The following is a 15684-nucleotide window of genomic DNA, read 5'->3' as shown; positions in this document are numbered from 1 at the left end:
TGATCAGAGAGCCCTGTCTAACACATGATTCAAACGTTTGTGAGGAACCAGTATTTCTGGTAGATGTGGTGTTGCAAGGCGGGATATAATTATGGATGATCTGACTGATTACTAATTATAAACAGGTGAGCCTACCTGAGGTATTGCCAGCTAGCCTACCAGCTATTCATAATCACAATCTCCTCCTCTTTGTTAATAACGAAACGTTCCTAGGGTGGGTGAGGCGGCTGGCAGTGCTTCTATCGTTCATAAAACCGTACTGAAAGTGATCCAAATGATATCGCTTGCAACTCTTGTTGTCCTTATACGTAGTTGTGGTGTGGACGCTGCCATCCATTTCAGTTAGAACGAGTCCTTGAGAATTTAGAGATTTCTTTATTGTTTTGTTTATTGTTTATGGATCCCCATTAGTCCTCACCACAGTGAAGACTACTCTTCCTGGGGTCCAAACATTCACACTTCACAATACAATTAAAACATAATACAATGTAATTCTACCATTGCATAGTCTTCACAAATTCTATAAATGATTAATAATACCGTATTACTTTTTAGTTTGCAAATCAAGAAATTACAAAAAAATAATAAAAATAGTATATACAATTAATCATAGTTCAAACATTAAACAACTGTTTGACTAATCACGGCTTCCTTCAATAGGCTCTATGCACAGCAGCCATATTATCACTTCCTTCACAGGTGTTACCAGTGATACTAATGAAGGCTCTGTTCCATTTAGTGTAGCACAGTAGTAATCAAATTTTTGAATTTCAGATTTCCACGACCCCCATAACTCTGAGAGTGTACAAATGGAACCATTTGGTTCCATTTGTGCACTCTCAGAGTTACACACCCGTAAAGGGCCGTTTGGGAGTGTTTCCAGTGAGCCAACATGCACAATATCAGCACCCTGACTCCGTCTGACCAGAATGGAACAGAGCCTTCATTAGTATCATTGATAACACCTGTGAATGTCTTACACTATGGCTGCTGTGCATAGGGCTTATTTATTTTTGAAGCTTGATCCAATGTGTTCCTGCTCTATACATTGCCGTTCTCTTAAGTGCATTAGTTCTTGGTATTAAAGCCGGAGTAAAGTGACCACCCATGGCCTGTCTTGTGGCATAGCCATGTCTAGTAATAGTGGGTTGTGCCTGTAACGACAAATATGAAGGTCTACCAGTATGAGAGATGTTAAATAAAAATGTCACAAGGCTACAAGCCAACCTTTTGATCCACTCTCATCCAAGACAGTGCAGCATGCACTGAAGTTTGTCCAAATCCTTTATTTGAAGCACTGGACCAAACCGTTGGGCAATAGGCTCTATTGCCATATTATGAAGACATTCACAGGTGTTACCAATGATACTAATGAAGGCTCTGTTCCATTCTGGTCAAACAGAGTCAGGGTGCTGATATTGTGCATGTTGGCTCACTGGAAACACTCTGTTACACCAGTGGGTCTACAGTTGGGGTCTAGGGACCCTCATGGGCTTCCAAATGGCCCCTTACAGGTGTGTAACTCTGAGTGTTATGGGGCTCATGGAAACCACTGTGCTACACTAAATGGAACAGAGCCTTCATTAGTATCATTGGTAACACCTGTGAAGGAAGTGATAATATGGCTGCTGTGCATAGAGCCTATAATCAAGACTGGACAAAACTAGTGATTGTAATACAAGTTTAACTGTTGAACCAGTCAACAGATGTACTCCTCTTCTTATCATTGAAATGTTACTGTCCTTCAGGGGGCTCCAGGGGGTCCCCAGAAAATAATTGTAAATACAGTATTATCAAAATCAGTTCAAGCGCTTTAACCCTATAGCCTTTACACCGGCTATTTGGAAATAGTGGATGTACAAGCTCACAGCGTGTCCCGATGCCATGCGTTCTGAGCTTGTAGATCGGCAAAAAACATTCACACCATGATGAGTTGAACACAAGGATAATTTTCGTTTTTGTAACGTCCCTTTTACGGTGAATGAAGAATCCAAAGACGCTCCGTATTGTCGTCGTCTTTTTTATTTATTTTTATCCCACGATTTGTGTAACCAATTTTTTCTCCCTGTGCCGATTGTCTAAGTAATCCTGAGCGCTACACTAACTCTGCCAGCCTAGGGAGAGCCCAGAGCCGAGCTCATGCCTCCTTCAATGCATGAGAGCTAGCAAGCCGCTTCTTATCACCTGACAGTGGGCAGTTCCCCCGGTAGGACGTAGCGCGTGGAAGGAACACGTTATTCCCACCAGTTCCTTTCCCCTCCATCAGGCGCCCCAGCTGACCAGGGGGGGAGGCCAGGATTACTGCATGTTTTTGTGAGGGTATCGATGAACGTGCCTGGGGCGTGTCCGCGAGTGCCAAGGTGCGTGCGTAATTCGCCATATGGCCCCTTACGGGTGTGTAACTCTGAGAGTGTGCAAACGGAACCATTTGTACACTCTGAGTTATGGGGGTCCGTTGCATAAAAATGAATACAAAAGTTTGGTAACACTTTACTTAAAGGTCGGGTCTATAATGTGTTATAACCACATTTATAATGCATTATAATGCACTTATAAGGCATTATAACACTTGTTATAAATGTTTATAATTTTGCGTGACAACTTATAACAAGGTTTATGGAGTATTATAACTTATAATATAATTTATAAGTAAATTATGTATAATACATTATAAACTCAGTGGAACAGCACATTATAACTACCAGGTAGCACTTTACTTAAAGGTTGGTCTATAATGCATTATAATGCACTTTTAATGCTTCATAACACTCGTTATAAATGTTTAAGTATGCATAACAACTTATAAAAAAGACACTTTATAAATAACTAAGTTATGGTAGTTATACTGTGCTCCATTGAGCATAACAATGCATTATGACCAGCACTTAAAATAAGTTATAAACATTGTTATAAGTTGTTATGCATAATTATAAGCATGTATAATGAGTGCTATAAAGCCTTATTTCTAAGCACATTATAATGCATTATAAACCCGACCTTTTAAGTAAAGTGTTACCAAAAGGGTGAGAACCACTGTGCTACACTAAATGAAACAGAGCCTTCATTAGTATCATTGTCATTGGCAACACCTGTGAAGGACGTAAGAAAGAGGCCCGATTTCTTTCCAATAAGGCTGCTTTGCATAGAGCCTATTAAATTCATCAAGCGTTTTCTTATTCTTTTTGGATTATTCATTCACCATAAAGGAATGTTGGACAAACAACCATTGTCCTCGTATTCAAGACATCACGGGGAGAGTAAACACTATAAATAAAGTGTTTGAACGAATGTGTAGAGTGTGTGTGTGTTGGGTGTCATGGTGTAATGAGAGCTCAGCATGGGACAGCTTTAGTTTGTTGAGCTCTGACACTGTGTGTGTGTGTGTGTGTGTGTGTGTGTGTGTGTGTGTGTGTGTGTGTGTGTGTTTGTGTGTGTGTGCGCGCGCGCCAGTCATTGGGGGTGGGGAGGCAGGCTGTGTAATATGGGTCAGTTTTGTTTCTGTTTAGTGTGAGTTCAATGATGCTTTTGTTCAGCAGTGGAGCTCAAATGTTCTCATGTCTAGGACCCTCACATTGATGCGTATTGGGTCGTGGACCCCCCTCCTGAAATGATTTGGTGTCAGGGTCCCACATAGAAGAAGATTTTAGTTGTAACTTGTTACACTCAAACCTATGATGTGAATAGTCATTCTTATCCATTCTGTTATTGGACTGACTGCTGAAAGTATAGTCAAATTAAACACTTAGTTTCAACCTGGCGTTAGGGCTGTCAAGATTATTAACGTTTAGTTGACAAATTGTGTGTTTTAACATTGAGCAATGGAACATAAGTCATAATATATAAAGAAAATACGTTTCTGTTTGGTATTTAGGCTTTGTTAAAAAACAGTTGCACAGGGATATGACGGATAACTTAAATATACAAAGAAATGATTGATATAATTACAAATGTTATACTTATTTTTTGTAATTGAAATAGCCGATCTTCAAGCTCACAACACATCACAGGGCTTCAACTTCAGCTACAGAGATACAAAGCTACTTTTGTATCTGCCAGTGTGAACGCCAGCATTAAGGGGTTAAACTATTCCTCATTTAGCTGGGGACCCCGTGGAACCATAGACTGTAAAAAAGAATGGACAAAGCCACTCCCCTGCTTTCTACAGAACGAAAATGAAGCCGATAGTTCAGGAACATGCATTCATCCATCGTTAATATATACAGTTGGCCACGTCCGGAACTCAAACGCTATTGGTTGAGACCAGACACGTGACCAGCGAACCGGAAAACACCCCCAAAAATGCTATTGGTTGGGTAGCTTGTCAATCAAGAGCGGGGGCGGGGAATGAATGCTATTGGTTGTGTAGGTTGTCAATCAAATCATCCCGCCCCTCCTGGAGCATAGCCTACTTTATCGTCAATTTTAGAATAAATGGGACCATAATTTAGCAAAACGCATATCATGATGATTGAAAGGAGACTTTAAACTAGCAACTGGAAGCATATAGAATTTATGACAATTTTTATTACGGTAAGAAAATCTAGTCTAAAGTTTGTCAAAAACCCATTCACTTGCGCTAAAATAAATTATTTCTGACACTTCAGGTCGGCGCAGGGTAAAACAGCGCCACTCTGGCCATTCATAAGCTTCCGTGTTGGCCTCATCGTAAATATCCAAGCCTTGCCCCTTGCGTGGAACCCGCTCCAGGACCCCCTGGGTCCCCGGACCCCACTTTGAGAACCAGTGTTGTAGAGCAGTTGTTCTCAAAAGTATAAACTAGTTAATATACAGCTGAGCATAAACATCTGCGTATAGCTACTTTAACCTTACATACATCGGCTATTTCAAAATATAAGATCTACAAGCTTACGAGCTGCCTGAGACCAGAAATGTTAGTGTCTCCCAGGGACCCAAATGTACAAAAATCCATAATGAATGAAGCGCTTAAGCCCTATTTAATAGTGGAAATTGCCGATGTGAGCCTGTAGATCGTCAATTGTCACTATTTCTTAAATGTTTTGTACATTTATGAAGTTCTTTGGAAAAAATGATTGACTCTTTTATTTATTCAAATTATTTATTTATTACATTTAAGTATTTACTTTTAGAATTTGTTCAGAAAAGTGTGTGTGTGTGTGTGTGTGTGTGTGTGTGTGTGTGTGTGTGTGTGCGTGTGCGCGTTGTGACCCATCAAAATGTGTCCTTGACCCAAGAATGGGTCCCGACCCAGTGTTTGGGTATACCATGTTGTAGATGATGCAGAGGGTGCGGACAACATGGAAGTAGAGATGCCAGGTGTTTGTTTATGGAGGTCAGGGTTGTGTTTATAGTCCAAACTCACAGTGAAACTCCACTATCTATCATTCTGTACACAGTAATCATTGATGGAGGCTCAGCACTGAGGCGGAGGGCTGGCTGGTGTATATATAGCTATAGCTGTCACCATCATGGCGTTTCCTTGATAATTCATTGTCTCACAAATACTTAATTGTGTTTATGCAATAGGCCCTATGCACAGCAGCCATATTGTAAGACATTCACAGGTGTTATCAATGATACTAATGAAGGCTCTGTTCCATTCTGGTCAGACGGAGTCAGGGTGCTGATATTGTGCATGTTGGCTCACTGGAAACACTCCCAAATGGCCCTTTACGGGTGTGTAACTCTGAGTTATGGGGGTCGTGGAAATCTGAAATTACAAAATCTGAGAACTACTGTGCTACACTAAATGGAACAGAGCCTTCATTAGTATCACTGGTAACACCTGTGAAGGAAGTGATAATATGGCTGCTGTGCATAGAGCCAATTGAACATTGGAACATATAAATAAAATACAAACTATTGTCTGTTCTGTGTTAGCCTACAAGCATACTATGTATGTAAGCTAGTAGATATGCTGTTTCTGCTATTCTTTTTTTGTTGTTGTAGAAAGTTAGTTAATATATCAGTAATTTATTTGTATATTAAAGTTATTTGTCATATCTGCCCTTTGATATCATCTTACGAAGGCTAAAAGCCAAACAGAAAGGTATTTTTTATTTTTAATGTATGTGTTCCAATGTCCAATGCCAAAAAACACAATCAAATCGTTAATCATAATAATTTGTGTGACTATAGACCCCTTAATAGACAACGTCATACTGGTTGCAAGCGTCATACTGCGCAAGCGTCAAACCCATTCTGTCAGGTCTCGCTAGGGCGCGCAGCACTAGCCAACACAGAAGAGGGGGTTGGGGTGTGCTGAAACCAACGCACCCCGAAACAGGTTGAGAATTGATTGTATGAAACAATCACCTGTGCATCTAGTCTCAGTGTTGGTAAACAAATAATTGGTCTATTAATCCTCAAGTAAAATTCCATGATCGTGACATCCCTATCAATTCAATTCAATTCAAAGGAGCTTTATTCGCATGAGAAAACAAATGTTTGCATCGGCAAAGCAAGTGTCAAAACATAATAAAAACAATGTAAGAAAGAAATGGGGAAGTATATACAGTTGGAGGGGGTACAGCATTGTGTTAAACAGTGCTATGTCACGTTGCAACTGTATGCATGTATGTATGTAGGTAGGTAGGTAGCAATCTTTTGCAGTCATATCACTATGGGACAATAGGCTGTATTCACAGCAGCCATATAGACGGATTTCTGCGCGACGTCATCACAGAGCAGAATGCGCAATCTGCGCATGCTCGGGGGAAACGAATTGTTGCGCCGTTCACTCTGTTGTTATGTTCGGGAGTTAGATAGCCATAATTCTGCTATTATAGGCATAATAGGCATAATGCTGCTATCATATACAAACAGATCCAACTTCCAACAAATCATTTTTATTGAGTAAACAAGGTATTACAAACTGCATAATTTAATCTACTTTCATTAAACCCGGTGAAGATCATTTCTTTTATGAATGGACATTTGACCAGAGCTGCTGCGGGTAATGGCGCCCTCTATAGGCTTACCCCTCCTCTGCGCGGTCATATCCTCTCAATGTTTACAAACATGAAACCCGTCTATTATGAAGACATTCACAGGTGTTACCAATGATACTAATGAAGGCTCTGTTCCATTCTGGTCAAACAGTCAGGGTGCTGATATTGTGCATGTTGGCTCACTGGAAACCTTCCAAATGGCCCCTTACGGGTGTGTAACTCTGAGAGTGTACAAATGGAACCAAATGGACCTTACGGGTCCATTTGGTTCCATTTGTACACTCAGAGTTATGGGGGTCGTGGAAACCACTGTGCTACAATAAATGGAACAGAGCCTTCATTAGTATCATTGGTAACATCTGGGAAGGAAGTGATAATATGGCTGCTGTGAATAGAGCCTATTAGCAGCATTTTGTAAACTATTAACTATTTAAATAGTATACAAAAAAGCCTCAGATTTAAAATGTATTTTAAAGGTAAGCAGCTCCGTTTATATGTACAGTAGGTCTATGTCAGAGGTCCACTCGGTACAGATAGTGCAGGAAAACACAATGGTTGTATTCCATTGGCTAACCTTTTTTTTTTTTTCAACAGTTCACAGATCTTGCTGCTGTGTTCGCATATTGTTGTAGTTCTCCCAGTAGGTGGGAGTTTTTTGTCTGACATTTTCAAACATTTTAATACTTTAATTAACTTTTGCTACTTTAAGCACATTTTGATGCCATTTACTTTTGTACTTTTACTCAAGCACATTTTGAATTCCGGACTTTTACTTGTAACGGAGTATTTCTACATTGCAGTATTGATACGTTCACTTAAGTAAAACATTTGAGTGCTTTTTCCCACCACTGCTCTTTGGGTCCAATGCGAACGCAAAGAAGTCCCATCAATCATCAATAGGCTCTATGCATAGCCATATTGGAAAGAAATTGGGCCTCTTCTTATTTCCTTCACAGGTGTTACCAATGATACTAATGAAGGCTCTGTTCCATTCTGGTCAGGGTGCTGATATTGTGCATGTTGGCTCACTAGAAACACTCCATTTTGGTTCCCAAATGGCCCCTTATGGTGGGTGTGTAACTCTGAGAGTGTACAAATGGAACCAAATGGACCCGTATTTGTACACTCAGAGTTATGGTTGTCCTTGAAAATAAGACAACCACCAATGCCACACTAAATGGAACAGAGCCTTAATTAGTATTATTGGTAACACCTGTAAAGGAAGTAAGGCAGGGGCCCAATTAATTCCCAATATGGCTGCTGTGCATAGAGCCTATCCACAAGTCATTGTCTGTTCTCTCACTGCTCCGCTCTCTCTCCTCTTTTCAGCATGACGGCCGTACCGGCGTCCATGCAGAGGGGCCAGGTGGACCACGGCGTTCAGATCCGCTTCATCGATGACCTGCGCGACTCCGGCGGGGGTCTGCCGGCTCCCCCCGCCAAGAAGACCAAACCCAAAGCCCAGACGCTGGGCAGCTCGGCCGCCCGCTACGGAGTGGCCATCCGGGTCCAAGGCATCCACGGCCAGCCCTACGTGGTGCTGAAAGACGGCGGTGAGAAGTCTCTATGCACAGCAGCCATATTGTGAAGACATTCACAGGTGTTATCAATGATACTAATGAAGGCTCTGTTCCATTCTGGTCAGACGGAGTCAGGGTGCTGATATTGTGCACTCCCAAATGGCCCTTTACGGGTGTGTAACTCTGAGAGTGTACAAATGGAACCAAATGGACCCTTACGGGTCCATTTGGTACCATTTGTACACTCAGAGTTATGGGGGTCGTGGAAATCTGAAATTCAAAAATCTGAGAACTACTGTGCTACACTAAATGGAACAGAGCCTTCATTAGTATCACTGGTAACACCTGTGAAGGAAGTGATAATATGGCTGCTGTGCATAGAGCCTATTGGGATGGGACTGTAAAAAAACGGTTTTACTATTAACCACCATTTAATACATCGCGATGAATTAACCACTTAAACCATACATGGGCAACTGGCAGCCCGGGGGGCCACATGCAGCCCCCACCCTCACTTAATGTGGCCCGCAGGTTCATATCGGAATAGTGATATATTATTGATTTCAGCTGTTACGATTCCAAACATGCAAACATGACCCGCTTTAATTACTTCAGTCTATAAGTAGCTTAAATGAGTATTAAAAGTATTTTTTATGTCCTATGTATTTGTATTTAAATTCATAAAGTTAACATAATTATAATTAAATGCATTTGAAATTAAATAAAAATGTTACTTTTCAGGATTCCAATTCAAAAATGGCAAAAGTAGAAGATCTACAAGCTCAAAACGCGTCGCACTGCGACGCGTTTTGAGCTTGTAGATCGGCTACTTTTGCTACTGTTGTGTGACATAGAATGGCGAAGTGCGGCATTAATTTACGAAAATAGTTAAAATAAATAGATACGAGGTGTCTGCCCCGACAGTATATGCAATGTGGCCCTCTGGAGTGAGTGGGGAAATATAGTGGCCCTCTCCATCATCAAAGTTGCATCACCCCTGACTTAAACCCTCTATACTAGTAAAACAGACCTGAAATGCAACTGTGCTTGGCGCACACTCTTTTTTCACTCTACAACCAATGTCTTTGTCAAAAATGGCCGATCTACAAGCTTGTAGATCTTCTATTTTTGGCAAACGTCCCCCCCAAAGGTCCTACAGTCTACATGGATCTTCAAACATGTAGCTTTTATTTAGTTGAGATGTACTATTTGTTTATTATTATTTATTGTTTTGTGTGCATTATTTGGCTACTGCATTATTTGAGTTGTGAAAAGCAGCGATTTAAAAAAGACAAAGAAAAAAACAGAGACAGTTTGTGAGGAAAATATAATAAAACCTTGCATTTACAAATACTCATGTGATTTTATACATCAATATTGTTGCGTATACTTGATCATTGTATTTCTTTCACTATAATCGTACCATTAAAATCCCTGTGTTTCCCTAAATATATATTTTTTTAACTCTCTCAGTGCCAAGCCACGAGTTATCCCGAGTTTTTTCTGAATGCCCTAAGTGCCAGAATGAAAAATCCCGAGTTTAAAAATAAATAAATATAAAAAACGTTTTTTTTTTTTTTTTTTTTTTTAAGAATGTTCAGAACCCAAGATATCGTGATCCGAAGATTTTCTGCTCCATTCACTCCTTGTTTAACTTATAACTGAAAAAGGCTGTATCTCGCTTCCTAAGCACTTTTTTTTTTACTTAAAAAAAAAATAAAAGGCTCTGATAAAAACATATGTTTTTATTTCATTGGCACTGAGAGAGTTAATATATGTTTTTATTCGTAAACATTTTTGTTATTGAAACTTTTGGAAATCTCTTTATTTATTATTATTTGTAGGAAATAACGATAACAAAAATATACTTGTGACCCATAAAAATGGGTCCGTGACCCACCAATGGGTCCCCGAGCCAGTGTTTGGAAAACACGTGATCATTCCTAATCCATCATGGTCCACACCTCCTAGGTGAGAATGGAGACTCGTACGGCGTGCAGCTCAGGACCCAATACCCCCCCGGCTACGGCAGCCTGCCCGGCAGGGGGAGGGAGGGGGCGGAGCCTGGAGGAGGACAGCCACGCCCAGCGGGAGAAGGGGAGGGGCTTAGGAGTGGCGTGCTGCGGAGGGCCCTCTCCCACGGGTCACTGCTGGACACGGAGGCGGAAGGAGGTAGGCCCTGCCCTGTACCTATCAAATATTTAAGACCGGGAACGCATCTGTGTAACCACTTTAACCGTTATCTTATAATTGGGGCTATTCAAAAATAGCAGATCTACAAGCTCATAGCACGGCACCGAGTGCCGCGATATGAGCTTGTATATCTGCTATTTTTGAAAATATTATAATGTGTACGTTGAAGTCTAAAAGGCAAAATACATTTTTGTTCATACCGTATGTTCAATGCCAAAACCACAATGAAATCATCAATGACAGTTATTTGTATGACTAAAGTTTGATGACGGTGACATGCAGTTCCAGGTGGCGGAGGGACCGGGGAGGAGGGTCCGCCCACACAGCACCCACTGGGAGACGGGCGGTCCGGCAGCCACGGCAACCTGGACCGGGTGGGGGTGGTCCAGAGCCGGAGCAGGTGGGATGAGGGGGGGTCCTACCAGAAGCAGCTCAACGGCTCACTGGGTCCAACTCGAGGTACGGAACCTCGATATCTCAATAGGCTCTATGCACAGCAGCCATATTGGAAAGAAATTGGGCCTCTTCCTTACTTCCTTCGCAGGTTTTACCAATGATACTAATTAAGGCTCTGTTCCATTTAGTGTAGCACAGTGGACCCCCATTACTCTGAGAGTGTACAAATGTGTACCATGTGTACACTCTCAGAGTTACACACCCATAAAGGGCCATTTGAGACCCCCTCAAGGAACCATGAGGGTCCCTGGACCACACGTTGAGACCGGGTGCATTTCGCCTTTCCGACATGTCGCCTTTCCGACGTTAACGAACCCTATACCTAACCCGAACCGCACGCGGAAGCCACTAGTCGGAGTGGCGAGATGTCGGAATGGAAGGAGCACCCCGTTGAGACCCACTGGTGTAGCAGAGTGTTTCCAGTGAGCCAACATGACACAATATCAGCACCCTGACTCTGTTTGACCAGAATGGAACAGAGCCTTCATTAGCATCATTGGTAAAAACCTGTGCAGGAAGTATGGCAGAGGCCCAATTTCTTTCCAATATGGCTGTCGTGCAAAGAGCCTATACTTCCAACTTTTCATCTTTCGTTCGTAAATGAATCATGCCCTACTTCGTCATACTACAGTGGCACGCAAAAATAGCAAACGTAGCCGATCTGCAAGCTCACTATAAAACATTTATCGCAATTGTTTGTATGACAATGAATTATCTTTTTTTTTATGGTGACAGGTGGTACCCCAGGCAGCCAGTCCCTCACTGACCTGCCTCCCGCTCCGACACAACCCTGTCCGGCCCCCACACGCACCAACAGGTCAGTGCTGGACCAAGCACGCCCTGTTTGTTTTGTTGGTTGTTTTTTACTTCACCAAAATGGATCAAAATGGTCTGAAGTGCAGTACTTAAAGATGCAGTGCAGTGACATTTTCGGACATTTTATTTTGAAGGTTCAGTCTGAAACGTCGTCTCAACCGACTCTAAACCAATCAGAAGGTCCCATCCCTTCAGGCTATGGGACGTTGGAATCTCAATCACTTCAGCCGTGCGCAACACGGCTAGTGTTTGTTTACAAGTGAGAGAGAGACGGCCAGTGAAGCACGTTTGCTACTACCTGGCTTATTTCTAACCTACAATGTTTTAAGATAAAAATTTAGTGTGCAGATTAAGTTTAAAATGAGTAATACACCGTCTGGATGTCATCTTCAATGAGATTCAAAACAGAGTAGCTCTGTAATTAAAATCAGCTGTGTTTGAAGAACGTGCAGCTATGGGAATCAGGTAAACAGGTGCATGTAATCAAGAATCATTTATATTCATGAAGGCTGCGTTATGTCATCACGCAGCACGTTTTCGTTTACAGGAAGTAATTAAGATTGGCTTTTTAGGGACTTTAGATATAAAAATACACAAATGTTTTTTCCCCAATTTTTTTGGCATCTATCGTTAGGTATGCCCATATGATGACCACGGTTATGGTCTAAACGTGTGAAAAACATATTTTTCATTTCACTACACCTTTAAGTAAATGTACTTGGTTACTTTCCACCCGTGCAGCAGGTGGGAGCGTGGAGGTGTGACAGGCCAACAGAGACACCAGTCACCCTGTCCAGAGGACATCAGAGTCACGTCCCCGGTCCTCACCCCCAACCCCTACTCCTCGCCCCCGTCATCCACACACAGCAGCCTGGGCAGGGGCCAGCAGGGAGCCGTCATCACGGCTACCGTGCCCTCGGCCAACCAGACGGCTCCGCCGGGGCGATACGTTGCCGTGGAGACGCCCTCGGCCAATCAAACTGAGACATGGGTAAGGACGTCTCTTCCAGTCGGCCAATGGAAATTCTGACTGATACCAATAATATATCCTTAATCATTTTATGCTGAAAAAATCTTCAATCTTCTTCTTACTTGCTGTAAAATGTAAACAAAACTTATAGATTCATGATCGTATCACCAACATGTGTTACAGTGTGTTACTGTCTCTCCGAGTAGGCCTAGCCTACAGCCTTTAACTCATGTCATCTATGCCACCTATTGTACGATTCAAAAAGATCTACAAAAGCTTGTAGCTTGTAGATCGGCTGTGTTTCTTTGAAGAAAGAATAATAATAATTATTATATATTTTTTTTTAATCTAAAATACCAGGTTGAAAGTGTTTTAAATGGATGGATGTATCATTGATGAGAGGTGATCACTATTATCTCCCATGTGCAGGTGACCCCTGACCTGCTGCTGGACCAGGGTCAGAGTTCAGAAGAGGAGGAGGTGATGAACACCATATACAACCTAGTGCGAGGAGGGTACGCACCTTTCTTTTTTTTAATCATTTTTTTATCCCACAATTTTGTAACCCTTTTTCGCCCGGTGCCAATTATCTAAGTGATCCTGGGCGCTACACTCCCCCTGCCAGCCTAGGGAACCCAGGGCCGAGCTCATGCCTCCTTCAATGCATGAGAGCCAACTGAGCTTCTTGTCACCTGACAGGGCGGAGGTTCCCTGGTTAGACGTAGCGCGTGGAAGGAACTCGTTATTCCAACCAGTTCCCTTCCCCTCCATCAGGCGCCCCGGCTGTCATGGGGGAGGCGGTATAGCAACCAGGATTACTACATGTTTTTGTGAGGGTATTAACTACCCTGGGAGACACGGGGAGAACATGCAAGAACATGGGGAGAACATGCAAATGGAACCAAATGGAACCAAATGGACCCGTAAGGGTCCATTTGGTTCCATTTGTACACTCTCAGAGTTATGGGGGTCCTTGTAAATAAGCCAACCACTATACCACACTAAATGGAACAGATCCTTAATTAGTATTATTGGTAACACCTGTGAAGGAAGCAAAGAAGGGGCCCAATTCATTCCCAATATGGCTGCTGTGCATAGAGCCGATTGGGGAAGAAAAGGGGATACAAATAATTGGCTACTCTAAATTGAGGGGAAAAAAGAGAAAAAACAAACAAATAAAGGCTTGACAACCTCCTAGTACTACTGTGCTATTGGCTGTGATTGTGTCAGGAGAGAAAAACAAAGCAGCTCTCAAAGTCACTTTTTTATCACATAAACAAAGGCAAACCAAGCTTTGTTTGTACTATATATAAATATGACGACACTAAATATGACAATTTATAATATCACAGAACCTGACTCTGTATATTGTTTGAATTAAAATGTCTCTGATAACTACACAAGCCAAACCTCTAGCGTGGCGTCAATATGCTTTAAGTTCTTGATTTCTTAATGTGTTTAACGTTTCTATAAACTGATCACTGATTGGTTGTGTTGACCTGTACTGTATACCTCTAGGACCAATGAGAGTGAGGATGTGGTCAAGCACAGAGTCCAGGTCATCTTCCAGAGGATTCAGAGACTCCTGGTTGGTCCTTTTTAAACAACTTTCATTGTTTCATTGGTTTGTTTTTACTAGATTGAAGGCTTTTCACAAAAGCAGGGTTTGATTTGTAACAAAAAATGAATAAAATAAAATAAATCAAGCCGAGGGAGAGACATATTGTAACCCCAGATATTACAAAGAACAGAACTAGCCAATCTACAAGCTCACAATGATGCGTTGGGAGCTTGTAGATCGACTATTTTCTACGTGCGACACCGGCACACAACTAAGTGTAAATCAGGCTTAGTTAATGATTGCATGACTGTGTCACGTGTCACAAAATAGCTGTTGAAAATCACTTCTTTCCCAGCGAACAACACCGTTATGTAATGGAGTATAAATGAAGGTTTTACAGTATAATAAATCAAATGAACAGTCACATCAGCTGATTGGGAGAGAGGTGGGAACTGGTGTTGGCTCATACTTTTATCACTTGTATGAGTCATAACGGATTGTGTGAGGAATTTCAAATGATTTGAGTCACAGCTGAAAGGATTGCAGACAAAGTTCATCAGTTTATCAGACCCCTGCCAGCAAAAGTACTGATTTCATGTGTGAACTGTACAGATGAGGGAACGAATGTCATCACTCAGTTAACCCATTAAAGGAGACATCCGGTCATTTTAAGTGTTATGTTTGATGTGTGTCAAATCACTTACCAACGTAGAAATGAAAATCGCGTGACTCCACAGATCCCCCTATCGACCCCCACCGTTGGCATTATAGGAGTATATAGGATAGCAGCAATTCGCCTATTTTAACAAATGTAAAGTCTGTTTTGTTCTCCTAGTACTCATTGTGGAGTCCCATGATAACGTAACAGGCGCTAAAACTCCCGACAAGCTAACGGCTAATAACAGAACGAGCTAATGCTGGTTGCTGGTTTCTCTCCCGACCTGGCAACCTGGGGCTGCCATGCAGAGAGATAAGCAGCCCCAGCATTAGCTCGTTCTGTTATTAGCCGTTAGCTTCTCGGAGTTTTAGCGCCTGTTACGTTATCATGGGACTCCACAATGAGTACTAGGAGAAAAAAACAGACTTTACATTTGTTAAAATAGGCGAATTGCTGCTATCCTATATACTCCTATAATGCCAACGGTGGGGGTCGATAGGGGGATCTGTGGAGTCACGCGATTTTCATTTCTACGTTGGTAAGTGATTTGACACACATCAAACATAACACTTAAAATGACC

At 41.9% G+C, this 15684-nt stretch overlaps 1 protein-coding gene across 2 annotated transcripts in view; it reads left to right on the top strand.

Moving 5' to 3' along the window:
- The window catches only part of cgna (cingulin a), a 65733-nt gene that overhangs the window by 8890 nt on the left and 41159 nt on the right, over positions 1–15684 (top strand). The window contains exons 2-8 of one of the 2 annotated variants that reach the window (XM_084052946.1): positions 8259–8482; positions 10421–10621; positions 10925–11101; positions 11834–11915; positions 12659–12905; positions 13314–13399; positions 14403–14472. In XM_084052946.1, coding sequence (XP_083909072.1) covers positions 8260–8482; positions 10421–10621; positions 10925–11101; positions 11834–11915; positions 12659–12905; positions 13314–13399; positions 14403–14472 — 1086 coding nt within the window. In that variant the 5' untranslated portion in view covers position 8259. Of the gene's footprint in view, positions 1–8258; positions 8483–10420; positions 10622–10924; positions 11102–11833; positions 11916–12655; positions 12906–13313; positions 13400–14402; positions 14473–15684 lie in introns of both variants that reach the window. The other variant, XM_084052945.1, reaches the window with a different exon arrangement.

Source organism: Gymnoscopelus microlampas (assembly GCF_963454915.1).
Source record: "Gymnoscopelus microlampas genome assembly, chromosome: 3".
In the NCBI taxonomy this organism is placed as follows: domain Eukaryota; kingdom Metazoa; phylum Chordata; class Actinopteri; order Myctophiformes; family Myctophidae; genus Gymnoscopelus; species Gymnoscopelus microlampas.
Note: the sequence above shows the minus strand (reverse complement) of the source record. Positions and strands in the feature narration are given on the sequence as shown.